At 36.1% G+C, this 20,074-nt stretch overlaps 2 protein-coding genes and 1 pseudogene across 2 annotated transcripts; 1 reads left to right on the top strand and 2 right to left on the bottom strand.

Moving 5' to 3' along the window:
* Positions 1 to 88: 88 nt before the first annotated feature.
* On the bottom strand, positions 89 to 4,377 carry LOC140958597 (VIN3-like protein 2; annotated as a pseudogene).
* Positions 4,378 to 7,876: 3,499 nt separating this feature from the next.
* LOC140959086 (NADPH--cytochrome P450 reductase-like) lies at positions 7,877 to 13,436 on the top strand. Its single transcript, XM_073416832.1, has 18 exons — positions 7,877 to 8,496; positions 8,964 to 9,023; positions 9,122 to 9,198; positions 9,339 to 9,396; positions 9,483 to 9,566; positions 9,707 to 9,743; positions 10,198 to 10,267; positions 10,368 to 10,571; positions 10,653 to 10,745; positions 10,870 to 11,095; positions 11,181 to 11,264; positions 11,348 to 11,499; positions 11,798 to 11,894; positions 12,172 to 12,321; positions 12,368 to 12,445; positions 12,535 to 12,657; positions 12,797 to 12,910; positions 13,039 to 13,436. Exons 1-18 carry the CDS (start codon positions 8,167 to 8,169, stop codon positions 13,117 to 13,119), a joined length of 2,118 nt encoding a protein of 705 aa, XP_073272933.1. The 5' UTR covers positions 7,877 to 8,166; the 3' UTR covers positions 13,120 to 13,436.
* A 1,350-nt stretch (positions 13,437 to 14,786) lies between these two features.
* Positions 14,787 to 17,140, bottom strand: LOC140959545 (uncharacterized). Its single transcript, XM_073417440.1, has one exon. It carries the CDS (start codon positions 16,913 to 16,915, stop codon positions 15,017 to 15,019), a length of 1,899 nt encoding a protein of 632 aa, XP_073273541.1. The 5' UTR covers positions 16,916 to 17,140; the 3' UTR covers positions 14,787 to 15,016.
* Between the last annotated feature and the right edge of the window lie 2,934 nt (positions 17,141 to 20,074).

Raw genomic sequence — 20,074 nt, 5'->3', positions numbered from 1 at the left:
GGTGCCAAAATCTATATATAGGTCAATATTTCATAAGCCAGTTATAGAACGATGATGCGATGGTGCGACATTCTATGAAATGGTAAATATCTCTTAAGGCGATAGAAGAGTATAAATTAAACTGAACATGTAGAATGAATAAAAATCCTGACCACCAAGTATGAATCAAAGTTGTTCAAATGAATAATGATAAATATTTCTAAATTAGAAGAATATTGTCTTTCGCGGTAGAATGACATGTTGAACCTCTCAGTGCCATAGCTTCAAGCAAAATCCAGCCGGTATTGTTGAGCAACTCTTGTTCGAAACAACATCAGAGAAGGTGTCAACAAGTTGCCCAGCTAGTGATGCGGGATCTTCAACAAATGTATCTATGAATACCTTCACAATTCGTATTTCTTGATGGGTCGCCCTCAAAACTGTACCAAGTCAAAAACTTTTCTCTGAACGATGTCTCGATATGTCCCTCACACTCCAGCCATCGGATCACTTTCACGTAATACTCAAAATCCTTGTCTCCGACACCTGTGCCATCTTCATCTCCACTTTCGCCACTTCTCTTCTTTGATGAGCTGCCAGCTTGAGGCTCCTCGTCCCTCGTGGACTTGATCTCAACATTCTTGCCGCTGGTTTTAAGTCTGTTATTTCTTCCAGTTCCATCCTTCACGTTCTCTAACTTGCTAGGAGTGACTGGTAAGCCAGCTTCTGAACAAGTATCCACATAAGGCACATATTCTAAGCCAGTTCCAAAAAGAGTATTGGGCCCATTTTGCATATGGCCGTTGCACAATTCTTTGTTTTTGAGATTCAAAACAACACGGTTTGGTTTGCTATTGTTTTTGTCCACTCCCTGATCTTGATCCGACAAAGAGACTGCATCTCCAGCAGTTTCTTTTGTGTACATGTCAACGGAATTGATGGTGTCTTGGTGTATATTGGCAGAAGAATATTTATCACCATTCCCACAAAAAGGCAAACAATCATCCACTGGATTCTCTATGTTGCTAGGAATGTCGTCACAAATCTCATCTTCAACCGAGGAAGGATTGGAAACACTACTACAGTTAGTAGCTGGGCTGAGACTTCTTTCAACATCCAAGCTCTTTTTCACAGTTCGCAACTCATCTTGTGAACTTATAGTTCGAAACTGGAATTCATCAAATCCCATCTCTTTATCTGTACCAAGTGTAACGACCTTGAGAAAATAAGGAGTACCAGGAGTTAGACCAGAAAGCAGAAACCTTGTATTTGGCACCGACAATTTGCAAGTAGGTTCCACGGGATAGGCCGTATCATCAGCTTTCCGATGCCACAAGGTATAACCCACTACATTTTCCAAATTTGCATGATCAGAATTCAAGATCACAGTCAGTGATGAAGTATGGAAGTCTTCGAATCTGACAAGGTTTGCTGCAAGGGTGACACAATGTACATATTCAAAATTAATGATTATGTTTTGCCTCGAATGAAGCTATCATCAGAGGAGGAAAATATCTTTTGGGGGAGAAAGTACCCGAAGGCATGTTAGACACTCGGTTGGGAACTATCAAGTCCAGTGATTCCACTGCAAAAGCACATCATCTCTGAATATCTGGTCCTGATGAGAGCCTGTTCACAATCCCACGAGCCATCTTTACTGGTAAACCTGTTAAAGGACCCACATCTTCTTCAAGCTTCTTCACCGCTTCATCCATGATTCCAAATAAATTTTGATACTGGTTAGTACCGGCAAGAATTTGCTGGCTTAAAGAGAGCCTATAGCACAATATGTCCACCCGCCTGGTCTCTTTTGCCACCACGAGTTGCTTTCTCCAGGAGCTGCAGTATTTTTACAAATGGTCACTATTTATCATTTTCCCCCTTCTTTCTTGGTTGCTATGCTTTTTGAGTAGAATAGGGTGGAGGAAGGGTGAAAAAACTAATAGAACAGAAGAGAGCAACATATAAGCATGTGCCTGATCTTCGTGTGACCAGATCATTTTCTGCATCAAAATTTTTTTGTTGAACAAATAATACCCTCACTTGAAATCGGTGCTAAATGACAATTTTGATATGTTCAACCTCTACAAGGAAACTAACAAAGAAAACAAAGGACTCCATTCCTCCAAGTACGGAGATACATTGAATGATTCCAACCATTTATTAAAAAATAAGACATTAACTAGAAAATAATCAAGTATGACGGAGAACTCAATAAAGTACCAATCGCACCCCCACATAAGTAAGAGACCTCACAAACATTTGGAACTAATAGCAGTTGAATATTGATGATAAAGCACTGCAACTTCATACCGGTTGAATATAAAAATAATATAATAGAACAGATAGAAACAAGATCAGAAATATACCTTAGTAAATCATTCACTTTTCCACAAGATACGCAAGAGAAGCTTCCATCAAGCCCCTTATCCCTCCTACCAGTAGAGATGCCTGAATTTTCATGGCTGAGAGCACATTCGAGGTGACATGTCATACCACATGAAAGACCATGAAATGGAGAGTCAGAAGAGCATATTAACCATAGGCTAGGGTCCTTGTTGTCATCGTACTGGTGACAAATACAACATGAACAACGTTTGCAAAATGAATCTTCGCTGCTGAGTTTAGCCTTGCAAGCTGAATTCTTGCAGTATAAGGTATTACCTGAATTGATTTCAATTGCACAAGTTGGGGTAATATTTGCTGCAACCACCAACCGATTTGGGTGATCGGCTTTTCTTTGCCTCTTGGGGGTTCATTCACCATTTTCTGATGAGGGCTGCACTTCAGAAACTTTTGCACTTCCATGCTCCTGCAATTTCTTTTCGTGTACAATTCTCAGAAGGTCTTCTATTATTTTTGACTTCGTCAAGCCTGTGTACTTCCTTTCTTTTCCTAGCTCAGTACACAGAATCTGTAATATCTCCTGGCGGTTCCAAGCCTGTAACATTTCAGGGGCAGTGTCTGTCCAGTTTGAAATTTCATAGACAAGTTCTCTCTTTTGCTCTGCACTCAACTTGCTGCAATTTGATGGATCAAATCCCAATGCTGGACCCAAAAGAGACAGGTTTAAAACAAGAAGCCTTTGAATAAGTGGCAATCACTTAAGATTGGATAATGACATGAGAAAGATCAAAATCCAAGTGACATGAAATTTTATGCAAGTCGAGCAGATATACTTCAATAAGATCCATTACACAAAATACTTTCGCAATAGCATGAACTCTGTTTTCCAAGATTTAGTTGAGCCTAATCTCATTGTCATATTTAGTAATTTACAGATAAAAACAAGTGAATACTGAGCCACACAATCGACTTTAGGCGCAAAAAAAAAAAAAAGCTAACTCGGGGAATAGATATTCTTTGTTAGAACACCAGTCCAGACACCAAATCAGAGAAAATGGCCAAAAGACAGAATACTGGAAGTAAAAATGACAAGTCTGTAGCAATTGATGATTAAACGACTTACAAAGACCTTTTAAAACATGCAAACAACATATCCTCATCATTGACTTCCTCAATGCCTCCACGTTAAGCTTGAGGGGTGCCACGTTCATCATCAGAACAAAATGAAACACAATATTTCACCAAATTATTCGCACCATATATTTCAAAACTATTAGGTGACCATCTTCCACCTTTGGGTAGACAATAATCGACCAAAAAAAGATAGCTTGAATTTCATTAGCATTTTTATAACCCATAAAGTTTTTATTAGAAGGGTGAAGACCGATAAATCTTTACATGTTCACCATCAAATTTGTAAAATTAAAAATAGAAGAATAAAAGAGTATGAATTCGTGTGCGTGTGTCACGTATCCTATTCCGTCGGGAAAAAATTACCCAAAACATTTAATCGATTCACAAGGCACAAAATCACTCTGAGAATCAGACAAGCAAACAGATCAACCATGAAATCGATTACCCATTATCCAAACAATCAAAAAAATAAAAGGTTCACTATTTTAGCATGGAAAGCGTTAAAATCAAGACATATATACATTTATAAAAAAAAAAGGAATATATATTATTTGGCCAGAAAGAAACAAAACCAAAAAGAATTTTTTTTTACCCTCCACAGAAGAAGCATCCATAGCTAATATTTTCAACAACAGAAAACTATACCCACATTACCACCAAAAGCTCCGTTTCACAAACCTGAAAAAAAAAATTTCAACCCCACAAACTTACATAAAGAAACCCATTTGTTGCGAGTGTATGTATGTCATATGAATACAAATAAAAGAGATGCAATTACCAAGACGAGTAGGGGTAGAAATCGAGGGCAAAAGCAAGGAATCCATGAAAATTCGAGTCTTTAACGTGGGCCTTTCAGCATCCGCATCACCACCATCAGAGTACGCAGATTGACATATAATACATACATCTATGTACACATTTATTAATCTCATATATATATACTTATTATCGTTTTTACACGTAAAATTATTCTCAAATTAATAAAATCATTTTATATTGAAGTAATTTGACATTCATACTTCGTCGAAATCAAATCATTTATCAAGTTACAATCCCGAAAAGAAATACAACACAGAAATTATAATTGGTATAATAATTAACAAAATATTTTCAACAATTTTTTTTTTAAAATTATTGATCATATATGTGCCTACCCTGAGTATTAATCAGCCGATCGATAGACAGGATAAACTTTCATGGCTATGTTACCGCCAACTCCGAGAGAAATAAAATATTAAAAAATAAATACATAATTGTTTTGAGTTAAAAGTAGATAATATCATTAATTAATAATCATGTCAAATCGTACAACTTGATTTAAAAACAAAGAAATTGAATCCAGCTCAAAGATAAAGTCACATGCATCTACGTTGAAGGCTTGTAGCAGTAAGTAAGTAGATGAGCCGGCGAGTCGGGGGCAGTGAAAAACGGAAGTCGGAGGTGTTGCGTATACATACCTGATGAGCTAATGGTTCATCCGTGGCGAAATGTGATATATAGTGTACGAATTGCTTGAACCAACGCAAGCCCATATATCGCAGGAATTGAAGACCTAAGTAGCTAGGTTTCGTATGATTCGTTTCTTCCCATATATCCCTGGATGGGGAATAAAAAAAAGCCATATTTTTCATTTCAGATGTGGAGTTTGAACTAAATGTACGTAACACTCCTATCCATTTCTGTAAATTAATTTATTGGCCACAGGCAGCCTCATAACATTAAAATGGCATGCATGCAGTACTAGTGCATGTGTGTTTGAAAAGAAATTATGAAATATTTTGAAGCAAATTAAAGCTGGTTATTATTATGAGTGTATCCACGTGCGTGGTGTACATTACAACACATAAAATATATCAAATCCAACTAACATATCTCATATTCTTAATTATATTCTCATAATTTCTATAATGTGATAGGTACCATTATATTTATCCATATTACAAAAATGTTAATGGATCCATGACGCCAAATGAATGGAAGAAAATTATTTATATTTAATTCGATTGTTGAAATAATCGGACTCTTTCTTAATTAATAATTAATTGAGAGAAAAACACATAATTTGGTTAGTGTAATTCATCATTAATATTAATAATTAAGGTATGCAGTCGTGCGTTGCTATGAATATTGAATAGACCAAAGAAAACAATACTAAATTAAATTTGACAGAGTTTAATAACATGAACGTTTAATAATTTATTATTTGATCAGTTATATATGTTCCATTTACTGTTTGTTCAGAAGCCTTAATTCTTGATGCAAGGTTGATTAATCCTCGAGGACATATATACTTGATGTTTCTCATCTGCTAGCTGACTTTAATTAATTAATCTTTTGAAATTGCTTGTCACTCACTTCAACGATGAAGATGCCTAACAATATCGATCTTACTTTCCTTTGATTAATTTATTTTATTGACACAACGGGAAGAGATATATATATGTCCCTCTGAAGCCCAGATGGAACAGTACTGGAACACAAAGATACGTAGCTATATATTATGGACTCCAAAGGAACGCTATAAACTTTTGTGATCTATATTCCGCTCCAGACTATATATTATTTTTTCTGGGGCCGGTAAATATATATATGTGGATCCTGGTCGATCTCTTTGTTCTTTTTGGATAAACCAATTAAGTTTCACAAAAAGACAAAGAAAACATATTCATCCATTCACAGTACTGGCCGGTGATGCTAAATCGTGTGGGCTACAAATTAACCTGAGAGAAGTTATGGAGTATTAGTTGAAATGGCCGAGAACCGGAATGACCTAGCTAGGAAAGAAAACAAAACCGATACTCTAGCTAGCTACCAAGATTTGCCTCACTTGCATTTTCTCAAGGCTCGAAATTCTCTGTAGGACAAGGCGTTGGCTTCATTAATGGCTATTGAGTACTAGAAGGGATGTTGTACACTATTTATTTGACTGACGACAATTGGACCATCACCCCCAAAAGGGCAGCAAATTATTTATTCGGATCGACGAGCCCTTGTCAACTTAAAATCCATGCATCGCATACGAGGTAGGATCTATATCAAATTTTATTATAAATTTATATTTTTTTATAGTACAAATATGTGGCATTGATTTTTTTTTTTTTGTTCACCAGATTTTATATTTGTCTTTATTGCAAAATTAGTATTTTCGATTCGAATTTTTTTCGAAACCAGTTGCGAATATTGCTAGTCAACTCTATGAACTACAGTTCATCTTTTATACTCGTTATTCGTTCATATATCCTACCGGCATATTACCCTGCAAAACTAGGTGTCGCTATAAAATATCCGAAAACTACACTGTTTTAGCTAGGAGAAAATTCATAACTAATTCATTCCAACCCAAAATTTCATAACTAATTCCATTCTTGAGTTCATTCCAAGATAAAAATCGGGATTTGAAAAGGCCTAATTAATGTTTTTTTTGCATGAAATTGTTTTTATGACATCATCATGACAAAACACATGGATTTTAGAAAAAAAAAGGCCTTATAAGTAGTTGATGTAGCGTTTTAGTTCATCAACTTTTTTGCAACCGCATGCATGATAATTGGATTTTCATTAACTCGTTCTTCTGTTTGAAAAACAATCAAATCGAGTCTTTTAAATCAAACCTGACTCGAACAGAACGCCTTGATATATCTTGTTTGACCAGACATTTGGATGCTAGGTTTCGAGAATCGTCCTTACTTGTCTTTAATGGGCCTCGAAAATATGACATGAAGCCCAAAATGTAGCCATCAACGATTGTGCTAGTTTCTTTATTCCCACCAATATTTCGTACCACATTGATTGATTCACCGATTTGGTAAATAGATATGCATATCCTACAAGTTTTCATACAAGACTAAAAATTTAGTTTTCACAGTTCAAAATTTTGATTATTATTTATACATATATATAAACAAAACAAATTCCCAATTAAATACCGAACAAATTCTGTTTTCTTAAAATATACCATTTATTAAAGTCGGCTTACTCATGCAAACATACTCTATATAACTTTATCTATAAAAAAATTGTTTCCAAAATGTTGCTCAATTAATTATTATTTATTTATAAATGAGTGTTCATTTAACTTATCTGATCCAGCTCATGGAAAAATATATGTTCGCTAATAGATATGAATCAACACGGCTTATCTCATAAATATAAAAATGTAAAATTTACTCATAAAAAGACCATTAATAATGATTTCTAATTGAAAACCGTTAGACATTGTTGACCATTGTTAAATGATCTTTGTCTAATGTTAATAAATTTAATATTCTGAAATTTCACGTCGTTAAAATTAATTCACTATCTTATAATCCATAATAATAATAAATTATAATAATATAATTTATAATAATAATAATAAAAGAAAAAAAAGGGTCAATCAATTGATATCCCGATGCAATATATAATGAAGGTTAACCCAAAGTTTGGTGGGTTTGGTCAGCGTGGTTAGATTGGGTTTTGTGTGCAGCCTCCCCTCCATTCTTCTCGGCTCTCTCAAATCGTTCCTTCGCTCGGTCTCTCCAAACTCACCTATCGTTTCCCCGCAAAATCCATTTACTCGACCAAGATATTCTTGTAGAAATTGGAAAATATTAATTCGATTTTCGGGCACTAGATCATTTTCTCCCGATTTTCCCGCTGGCCAGCCGACGGATTCTTGGTGATCTCGACTTTTTCTCAGAAATCTAGCTGGGACCCAGTTGAGAACTCATGGAACCCACGTCGGAGAAGGTCTCGCCGTTCGATTTGATATTGGCGATCTTTAAAGGCGGGAAACCCGAGAATTCTGGTGGCTTGGAGGTGCTGCTGATGGAGAACAGGGAGCTGATGATGGTTCTCACCACCTCCGTGGCGGTGCTGATCGGATGTATTGTGGTGCTGTTGTGGCGGCGGGCGGGCGGATCAGGTAAGAAAGCTGTGGAGATGCCGAAGCTTGTTGTGCCTAAGGCGGCGCCGGAGCTGGATGAAGTTGATGATGGAAAGAAGAGGGTCACCATCTTTTTCGGGACCCAGACTGGTACGGCTGAAGGCTTTGCCAAGGTAAAAAGACCGTTTACTTTTTACGGACTGAAGGCATGTAAAGTATTGAATCACATTTGGATTTTTTCTCGTTGTACGTGCAGAAGACTTTGTAAAGGGTAAAAGGGTGATACTTTCACGAACTTAATTAATTGATAAAAAAAAATAAAAATTGAAATTGCGTCTGGGTTTTCTCTTAATAATATGAAATCCCCCTAAAATATTGTTTTGATGTAAATGGTCGAACCTTAACATCTGAATTGATAAGAAGTCAGTAATTGTCCGGTTAATGCTAGAAACAAGATGAAAGGCGTGCATTGGTTTGGGAATTATCGGTACACGTGTAGGGTGATTGTGTGATTCACCGACTGGTCCGCCTTCTTTCAGAAGCTTTTCTTTTTAAAGGAATATATTGTGGTAAATATGATTTTTTTCTTACATAAGATTTAATATTTTGACGTTTTGGTAGTGAAAATTTTGTTGTACAGGCACTTGCCGAAGAAGCTAAAGCTAGATATGAAAAGGCCAAGTTTAGAGTAGTTGATTTGGTAAGGTTTTTTTTGAATTTTTGTTTTACTTTCATTGTTGAAGTTCTACTTGTTCTATGGTTATCAATTTGTGGAATTGATCTTGTTGGATATGGCAGGATGATTATGCCGCTGATGATGAAGAATATGAGGAGAAATTCAAGAAGGAAACTTTAGCATTCTTTTGTCTGGCCACGTATGTGCCTTTAAATATTATATTTATCAAAGATCTAGTTGTGTGTTATGGTGAAACTATTTATGCATCTTATATAATCCAGATCGTGTGGTATATGATTGCATTGAGATGGTTAAGGAATAAGGATTTGTTGGTTGCAGATATGGAGACGGTGAACCCACGGACAATGCAGCAAGATTTTACAAATGGTTTGCAGAGGTATAACATCCTATTAGTGATTAATCTTCATGGATTTCTCATTCTGGCTTGAGATTATAGTCTTAATTTATGAGTTTGCGGCACAGGGAAATGATAGAGGCGACTGGCTTAAAAATCTACAGTATGGTGTATTTGGTCTTGGGAACAGACAATATGAACATTTTAACAAGGTTTGTCCTATTTATATACATACATGTGTAGATGCTTGCATCAGCTTGCAGATTGTGTGTATTATACTTATCACACTTTAATCTGAAAGTATTCATTTAATTGACAGTATTCTCTTTGTTTTATTATGTTTGGATGTCAGATTGCTAAAGTAGTGGATGAAATTCTTGCTGACCAAGGTCAGTCATCCCTTGCAGATTTTTTTTCTTGTCTTATAGTTAGGATATAGGCATGCAAGGTGCTCAAGCTACCTTCGTAATTTTGACTATGAAATGTGTTGCCAGTTTTCTATGTGAGTTATTGTTGTGCTCGTGTTGCCTTCTCTGCAATTATATATTTTTTTCTTTACGTGTTAATAATGTCATTTTTCTTTAATCGTTTAAAAGACATTCATATTCTGAGTTATTGGGAAAAGTAGCCATTCCATTCCGGAGGGTCTTGTATCCGAACTAAAATACTAATAATTTGTGTGATACGAACTTATAATATGAATAGTCTTATGAGTTTTGAAGAGGAAATCATGTCTATGTCAACAGATGATGTACATGTAGAAACTGAACTGGTCTTCAATTGATCATCCATAGAATTTCAAAGATTATTCATCTCAAGTGGGCTCTTCAATGTCTATATCAGGTGGGAAGCGGCTCATACCTGTGGGTCTTGGAGACGACGATCAATGCATTGAAGATGATTTTACTGCATGGTATTGGGATGTGGATTATTGTTTAATTATGAAACCGTTTCATCTCGTGTCATGACAAGGTCATGTCTTGAACAAATTTGCATTCACCGTCATTTTTTAGGCGTGAGTTATTGTGGCCAGAATTAGACGCAGTTCTCCGTGATGAGGATGATGCAAATACTACGACTCCATACACTGCTGCGGTTTTGGAATATCGTGTAGTGTTTCATGACCAACCCGATGGATCAATTCTAGAGAATAGCTCTATTCAAACCAATGGTCATGCCAATGGCCATATACTTTATGATGCTCAGCATCCCTGCCGGTAACAACAGGGCCTTTGTTTTCCTTTTCTTTTTCCCTTTTTATCGGATGTACCAACTTTTTGTTTTTGATGTCCTTGAAGATCTAATGTTGCTTTTAAGAAGGAGCTCCACACCGACGCATCTGATCGTTCGTGCATTCACTTGGAATTTGACATATCTGGCACTGGACTTGTGTAAAGTTTTGCTATAAATGTTCTGTATATTATTTGTTTGATCATAGTTACTGATTAGCTTCCTTTGACTCTAAAGCAGTGAGCAAAAGCTTGTACTTATTCTATATTTACCTATCACCCTCAGGTATGAAACTGGTGATCATGTTGGTGTATTTTGTGAAAATTCAATTGAAACTGTGATGGAGGCAGAGAGGTTACTAAATCTTCCCCCGGATACATACTTCTCTCTTCACACTGATAAAGAGGACGGAACACTGCTCAGTGGAGGTTCATTGCTACCTCCCTTCCCGCCTTGCACATTAAGAATGGCACTAGCTCGATATGCAGACCTTTTAAACTCACCTAAGAAGGTATGCTGCATCCCTAAGTCTTACATTTTATGTGCGATTCACATAGGCAGACAATAATTAAGGCACTATTGCATATATTTTGTAGTCTGCTTTGGTTGCATTAGCAGTTTATGCCTCTGATCCAAGTGATGCTGATCAACTCAGACATCTTTCATCCCCTGCTGGAAAGGTTTGGGGTTAATGAAGTCTCATCTTTCCTATTCAAATTTAGTACATGTCCATTTTCTTATGAACATTTGTTCTTTGCTTCAGGAGGAATATGCAGAATGGGTTGTTGCAAATCAGAGAAGCCTACTTGAGGTCATGTCAGAATTCCCGTCAGCCAAGCCTCCACTTGGTGTTTTCTTTGCGGCAGTTGCTCCACGCCTTCAAACCAGATTCTATTCAATATCATCCTCTACGAAGTGAGTTCTTGTTTTGCTCCTATGCCTGGTTTCCTCGAGGTTAACAAGAGAAGTTTAGAGACACTTGCTGAATTAATGTTATGTGCATTTATTGTTGGGTACAGCCTTCTTTATAAAGTTTGGATATTGAGTATTATCTTATACTCCTTGTATGAAACAAGATGTTGCGATTCAAATTAAAAAAAAGAGGGGATTTGTTGTGAATCAAGCAACCTCTCATTTACTTTCTTGTACTATTTACCATTTTTTACTAGCTTTTACTTTAAGATGCTAATCACCACTTATTGTTCCTCTTCAGGATTGCACCATCTAGAATCCATGTCACTTGTGCATTAGTTTATGAAAAAACACCTACAGGACGAATCCACAAGGGTGTCTGCTCAACATGGATGAAGGTATTTGTTCTCTATCCAATTGAATCTCGTATTAACATTTTGTCTTGATAGGTTGAGATTTAAAATAGTATAATAAGCACTCTTTGTTTGATTCTGTAGGTATTTGTTCTATATCCAATTGAATCTCGTATTAACATTTTGTCTTGATAGGTTGAGATTTAAAATAGTATAATAAGCACTCTTTGTTTGATTCTGTCGTTTAGAATTACTGTTTTGTGGTCAGCTCCATTTCCAAATTCTCTCTCATGCCTCAAATCTGAAGTTCGCCTTTTTGCAGAATGCCGTATCATTGGAAGAAAGCCATGACTGCAGTTGGGCACCAATTTATGTTAGGAATTCTAATTTCAAGCTCCCCTCTGATTCTAGAGTACCAATAATAATGATTGGCCCCGGTACTGGCTTGGCTCCGTTCAGGGGTTTCCTTCAGGTTTGAGCAGACTCGTTTTGTTACTACACATAGNTTGTATTTTCAGGAAAGACTAGCTTTGAAGGAATCTGGAGCGGAAGTCGGTCCTGCCATATTATTTTTTGGATGCAGGAACCGGAAAATGGTCCGTAACCCGCCAAATGTTGGTGTGAATCCTAAATATTATTAATATTTATGTATATAGTAAGAGTTTGGAATTGCTGCAATCTACAGGACTACATTTACGAGGAAGAGTTAAACGAGTTTGTCAAAGGTGGAATAATATCTGAGCTGGTTCTTGCGTTTTCACGTGAGGGACCCTCTAAGGAATATGTGCAGCACAAGATGATTGACAGGGTATTCCAAGACTTCCAATAAATTGGTGCATGTTTGAATTTTCTCTGATTGTGGATTACAAACATTATGTGGTTTTGGTGGTATCTATCAACAGATAAATTTTAGATATTGAACTTATTAAACGCGGATTTAATAACAGGCCGCCGACCTCTGGAGCATAATTTCTGAGGGAGGCTACATTTATGTTTGCGGTGATGCCAAAGGCATGGCACGTGATGTTCACCGAACTCTGCACACCATTGTGCAAGAGCAGGTTTGTGTCTAAAAGACATAATTTGTTTACGTTGCTTATCTTTTCACAGTTGCCTCTATAAGCAACCCATATGTTATTTGACATGGAAGGATAAAATCATCCCGGATATGAAACTACTTTTGTTTCAGGGATCTCTGGACAGCTCGAAAACCGAGAGCATGGTGAAGAATCTGCAAATGACAGGAAGATATCTGCGTGATGTATGGTGATCATTCCTCCAAAAAACTGTAAGGGTTTTGCGGAATCTCAAACGAAAAGGAAAAGTGGAAAATCGTATTTAAGGAAGCAACGTGCAGAAACTAGCTGCCTCCCCGTGCCAAAACCAGCCCGAGGGATGGGAAATTTGTGTGTTGTGATTTTAAGTTTAGCTTTGTTTGTGATTCTTTAGACGCAAATTTTTGTTGTCTCTATGATAATGTATTGTGTATGCATATAGAAACAGTCATTGGTATAATTGTAGGTAATATAGTCTTTGTAGGCAAACCTTGTGAGTCTGCAAGCGATTTGGAGTTGAACTTTATTTGTAGATCTGCTGAGTATCTCATCACATTTGCATCAGTAAATTGGTTTGACGAGCTATGAAGGTCGTATAAAAAAAATTATGAACACTTTAATATTTCTACAGGGAAAGACCTATTATTTCTACTAGCTAATATACTTTCTTTTTACTTTTGTATCATATATTTATTTATTTTACTTTTTTTATTTACAAATATTTTATTTTTACCAGCATAACACGCAGCGTGTGTATAAAATAATATTATTAGATTATAATCAAAGATTATTTACATGCCTCTGAATATTATCGATTTGTTATTTTTATTTAAATATATTAATAAGTTTTTATTTACTATGGGAGAAGTTTTTTTTTCCTTCTAAAAACATGGTCCCGGGAGGACTTGTTTGTTGGGTTCTCTTTTCCTGTAATTTTACTGGTGAAGCGATCCGTACAATCATCGTTCGAGTTATTAGAATGTCAGAAATTAATTTATTATGGTACCATTAGTGATGATGGATAACAACGAAATCCAAATCATAATAAACAAATATAAAGTTGGCCAAAAACCAATTTATATCATGACTTAACATGATTCTAAATTTTATATATTTTAATTCGCATCATAATTACTTTATGTAAACCTGTTTTCAAAAACAAAAAATATATAAAGTACAACTAAAAAAAAATTGAAAAAGCAAAAAACAACAAAACTTGGAAAGCGTGATCAAACAATGTGTATGTTGGAACAAAAAACTAAAAGGTCACTTAACATAAGAAATCATAATCGCTGCCGATCCATTTGCCAAGAACATAGGGGAGAATAATTAAAAATATCAAACGAACTTGAAATAAAGAAGACAAATGGAGGTCGGACTATAATATATTTCAGGTCAGGATATTACAAAGGAACAGTATCCAATTCTTACAAGCTTTTCTTTCTTTTCATTTGGTTGATAAGCAACAAAACAACGAACATAAAATGGTCATCAGCTTCAAAGCAGCACAAATGTAAACATGGATGTAAACTATCTTTTTAAAAAAAGTAACTAGTGTTACAAAATACACAGAACACCAGGGCATGTTTTTGTATAAATCCTGCCTCAACTAACCTTAAAATGAAGAGGTAAGAAACTACCCCAAGTGACTTTCACTTTATCTCTAAAAAAAGCTCTATGTAGAATCACCACCTGAATTCTAAAATAAAGTACATTTGTCACTTATGGTTCTCTATTAGCAATAGATAAGCGTGAATCAACAACTAGTGACAAGGCATATTGCATCATCCCATTTTCAATTTTCAGAATCCAAAATTAAATCCCGTTAAAAATTTACCGAAACAAAGAAGGAGCTCCAGCACAATTTGTTATGCAGATGGCAAAGGCACATTGATTCATATCAATTAAAATTCACACAAAATACAAATTTACGATCCATTACATCATGAAAATGGCTAATAACAACTAATAGTATAAAAAACCAAACAAAGAAAATCAGCTTAAAGGAAAGTCTAAAGCTCAAAGAATGCTACAAACTTTCTAAAGAACAAAACTCATGACAGAACGTATAAAATTGCACCATCCCGTAAATAGAAGGCCAAATGTTCACGCTTAGTTGCAAATATAAGCGCCACTTGCATACCTGTGCTCAACCTCATAGAAGTCTGTTTTTCCCTCAGAAGCAGGCTTCAAAGAAACCCCAGACAAAGATCTATATCCTTGGGCGGAAAACTTGACATAACCGACTATCTCAAGATCCGATCCATCATCATCCTCGCCAATATCCACAGGCATTCTCACCCTCAGTCTGCCAGGCTTACCCTTCAGTGGAATCTCATCAATAAGCCATTTCAATTCTCTATCAGATCTGTTCATCACTGCTTTTGGTGACACTTTTAACAGAGTTGGGTCTATGGGCAATTTCAAAACAATTGTCACGTCTGTCAAAGGTGCTGGCAACTGTGGATTTGAAACATATTGTATCATGATCGACAGTAAAGTCCCAACAAGGCGTTTGACAAGTCTAATCCTTATAGGCAAAGGAGTCAAGCGGGGTTGCAAACTGTACTTTATAATTGGTAGAGGTTCTTTTGAGGATGGAGTCCTCACAAAAAACAAGCCATTACCGAGGCTGCTAACCCTAGAGCTTTGCATCACGAATCTCTTTACACCTTCTGTACCTTCAACCTTAAAAGAGAACTCAGTTTCTTTATCATCTGTAGAAGATTTGGGTGGCATTGTCCTCAGGTACACCACGCCCATCAACCCAACTCTAGCAAGAAGTGATTCCCTAAACTCAGCATTTACTTCTTCCACTATATACATTTCCGGGCCCCTCATTTCAGTCTTCTTCACCAATATATCTTCAATCTTATCCCCATCACCGTCACTTTTAGCTGCACCAGCAGCCAGTGGCTCGCTAGTCGCCAGCAATTCCAAGCCACCAAGACCCATATCTTTCTTGATTTTCTTTGGGCCAACAAACTCTGATGCATCCAGTCCACCACCCCAAGCATCATTAATACCCTCAAAATCTTCCGGCAAAGTTGATCCATCATTCCCAAACTCGATTCCACCATAATTCCCTTCGAATCCTTCCACACCTATGTGTGTCGACTCGGTGGCCGCGGCAGGAGGCAATGAAGTCACCTCAAGTCCTGCAAGAGCCTTACTCACATCCGAAACACCCAATTCTTTATCCTTTTTAAACCCTTCCATCAGCATCTCCTCTGGCTTATTTATCCTCTCACTGGCCGCAAAAGGATCCATTTCTCCTTCACTCTCCTCAACTTTATTCAACTCCTTCTCCTCACCCTGCTGGAAAAACCCTAAAGTCGCCGTAGCCACCTCGTCTCCTGCCACCAATGTCTCAGGAGGTAATTCAAAAGACACCTGTGAAAAGGACTCCACTCCGGCTTCATGATCCAGCGAACTGGGCTCCACATTACCCCAACTATCTGCGCCACGAATCTTATTCTCAGTATGAATAGCAGAATGCACCATTTTTGCGATGCCATCACCGTGCATCGATGCCAGCATAGCGGCAAGCCTAATGCTACTAGCACCCCTCAAAACTATATCTAATGCCATATAAACCTCAGCGTACTTCCTGCCCAATTTCTCTGGGGTAACATCCACACCACGACATGCTGTAACCACAACTGAAACAGCTTGATTAACAATATTAATACAATCGAAAACATTATTATTAGAATCATCAATAGTAGTAACAGCAAGAACGTAAATGGAGTTGACGAGCCGGTACACAACACGGTAGCGAGTTTCAACCCCGACAATAACCTGACCGGAGGAGGCCGCCAAAGGATCATCGCCAATGGAATCAAAAGGGGTATCGGCAGTGGATTGTTGCAGATTCTTGGCGAACGAGATGCGTGTTTGGCGGAAGGAGGAGAGGGCCATCAGAGCGCGGGAAGGGGGGAACCATTCGCGAGTTTGGAGTAGGATATCAGGTCCATTTGTGGGTTGAAGGGAAACTGCCAAGCACGACATTATGGTATTCGATTTGCCAATCAATCGAGGATTTGGATCCGAGTTTGGTTGAGCTAGAGTTATGAGGATTTGGGGCTCGGGGAATTCAGAATTCTGACAGATCAGGGGAGCTCGAAATCATCGATCTGCTGCAGAGATCGGAGAAGACGGGGAACTGAAGATGAGAAGCGATGTACAAGTTTCTAATGCCCAACGTACAGACCTTATTTTTTTATAGATTTAATCTACTTGAACTCGATCCGGAAACAACTAACTGGGCTGTATTCAACGTAGAGATTTAATAATTTTTAATGATTTTTTTTAAATGATAGATTTCCATAGATTTGGTAGATTTTTATTGACTTTTGTAGAATCTCACAGATTTGTAAATAGAATTCCATGGACTTTGGTAGACTTTTTGCAAAATTTTGATAAATATTTATAGACTTTTGTAGAGTTTTTGCAAAAAAATTACAATTCAATTTAACAAAATCAAAATTTCAATAAATATTATTTCTTCGAACTAGTAATTATTTAACATAAATAACATCTTCACTTTGAAATAAATTTACTTATTTAAAAAATAAATATGTTTAATATATGAAAAAAAATGACAATTCAATTTAACAAAATTAAAATTTCAATCCCCATGTCTATTCAACATGCATAAATAATTAATCAATAAAATTTTAATTTATAAGCATATATAAATAAATTTAATCAATATAGATAAATAGCTAATCAAAACATTATGAAATTTGATAAATTTTAAGCAGTTTTTTATGAAAAAAATCTAAGGTTCGTTATTGTGAATATGATCAACGTCACTCCACATTCTGTTTGTTATAGTATCTCTCCATGCATTTGCATTTGCTCGTTGTTGTTCTTCAGTACCAAATATTTGATCAAAGTTGTTATCCTCGTAAACTTGTTCTGATGAAGGTTGTGGAACTTCATTCTCTGGTTCAACTAGAAATTCATCAGACCGACACTCTTTTCGACGAAAATTGTGCAATCCGGCACAGGCCAATACAAGCTCCGCCTGTGTTGTCTATGGAAATGGAGGAGCAGTTTTGAATATTTTGAACCGCGATTTAAATATACCGAATATCCTTTCAATGACGTTTCTCAAAGAGGCATGACGAAGATTGAACAACTCTTTTGCATCTTCAGGGTGACGACCTTGGCCAGTGAATTCTTGGAGATGATAATGAACACCTCTAAAAGGAACCAAGAATTTACGTCGATTTGCATATCAACAATCCACTAAAAAAAATTTACCTATCGAACATTATTTGTAGAATCAAGTAACCAATTAAAAACATATATAATCTTGGAAAATTACAGAATTTTTAAATAAGTAGCATATAGAACAAAAAACATACATTGTGGCACTTTAAGCTCGTTATTTCTTGATAAAGCATCTGCCAATATGTTTGAATTATAGGCAGATCCCTCCCACCCACTGAGATCATAAATAAATTCTAAATCAAAGTTACAAGCTGCTAAAACATTTTGAGAAATTGTCCCGTGACGATTACGATAACTGTTAGTATCATGCCCAAACACTGTTGCTGGAATATGAATGTCATCAATAGCCCCAATGCAATCCTACAATAAGAAAAACATAATAAAAGTTGTGGTACTTATAATAATAACAACTAAAAAGAATTTAATCACTTACTTTAAAATAAGGATAAAATCATGTACTCTCTCTTATTTTTTCTTAATCTCTTAATTTTTCTTCGAATTCCTCTTCTTCCATTTGATCTTCTACATCATGTACGTTGATATATGACATTTTAATGAACCACCTGATATCAGACAAGGAATTAGAAAAAAAATCTATGAATTTATTGAACATCATTCCATGTAAAACTCAAAACTTATATAAATAATCCAAAAATCCACAATCAGAAAACAAATAAAAAGAATATGTCCATAAATTAAATCACAATATAACTCATTATTGATCATGTCCCTAAAAATACTCATTCATTTAATTTATAGTCTATCCATCCCGAACGCTCTTCAATTGTCATTTTCAAGAAATCCATCTTCTTTGATCTGGTGTTAAGTAAATCAAGCACTTTGTATCGAGTACGATTATCCAAATTTGGGACTTCTTTGATAGCATCCCAACAAGTATCACCTGCATTCCCGATTAATTCTATCTTAGAAACTACATTCTCAAAAGTGTGAGATATTTCACATATATAATTTGGGTATGTATTCTTGAATGTGCTTGATTTTGCTTCAAACTCAGCCCTATCTCGTTTTTTTGTTGTTGGTGGAACCTCTGAACTTCTGGGCTCAGGGGATAATGGTAAAGCAGAGTCCTCAAAAAATGGAGGCTGGTGTGAAGATTCTTGTTTGTCACTTTGCACGAATTCACCACTATCATAATCAAAGACATAATCATCTAATAAATTAGTTTCCCTATTTTCTTCTATCTCAAATGTTCTTGCATCAATGTCATCTCCTAGTCCAATTGAGTATTCCAGAAGCAGTTCCAGTCCCGACCGCAATTCTCAAATCTTCATAATCCACAAAAGTGTCTGTCCGATAGTGTTCATGTTTAGGATGAGACTGGTTAAGAACAAAAAAAAACAATTGTTTCTTTAGCAGTGAATTTCTTTGTCACGGAATCCCATCCAAAACCAGAGTTATGACGTATAAGCTTACAATAATTGTTGTATCGCTGTTTGAACCACTTTAAACGACTTTGATATTGTGTAATAGTCTTTTCATATCCAAGTTTTTCGTTTAGAGCAGGAAGTATTTTTTTCTCCACAGTTTTTTTGTTAAATACTCCATTCTTCTCACGCCATCCTCGCATTGCGGCATCAACCATGAGTTTTAGCAATTCATTACTCTCTTCAGTCGTCCACACATTATATTTTGCTTGTGAATCTCTCATTGTAAGTATTACTTGAGAATGCATAAGATATAAAATATACGATGATAAAAAGCAAACAAGCACATACATTTTACTAGATATTGACCAAAAGAAATAAAAAGATCTAGAAACAAAGATAAAGTGTGATACAAACAATCAAATAACAAGGACTAACAAGCATTCTAAATAATCACTGAAGGTAAGAAGCTGAAAAATGTTCACCAAAAAAATAATAAATATATCAGAAAACATCCAACTTTTCGAGGAAAGAAAGGCGAAGT

The sequence above is a fragment of the Primulina huaijiensis genome, chromosome 15 (genome assembly GCF_012295235.1).
Source record: "Primulina huaijiensis isolate GDHJ02 chromosome 15, ASM1229523v2, whole genome shotgun sequence".
Taxonomy (NCBI): Eukaryota; Viridiplantae; Streptophyta; class Magnoliopsida; order Lamiales; family Gesneriaceae; genus Primulina; species Primulina huaijiensis.
Note: the sequence above shows the minus strand (reverse complement) of the source record. Positions and strands in the feature narration are given on the sequence as shown.

Excerpts from the sequence above, each read along its gene's own strand:
- LOC140959086 (XM_073416832.1), top strand. The coding sequence starts at position 8,167 with ATGGAACCCACGTCGGAGAAGGTCTCGCCGTTCGATTTGATATTGGCG. Across the intron at positions 9,199-9,338 it reads GCATTCTTTTGTCTGGCCAC|ATATGGAGACGGTGAACCCA; the intron begins GTATGTGCCTTT and ends TGTTGGTTGCAG. Across the intron at positions 9,397-9,482 it reads TTTACAAATGGTTTGCAGAG|GGAAATGATAGAGGCGACTG; the intron begins GTATAACATCCT and ends TTTGCGGCACAG.
- LOC140959545 (XM_073417440.1), bottom strand. The coding sequence starts at position 16,915 with ATGTCGTGCTTGGCAGTTTCCCTTCAACCCACAAATGGACCTGATATC.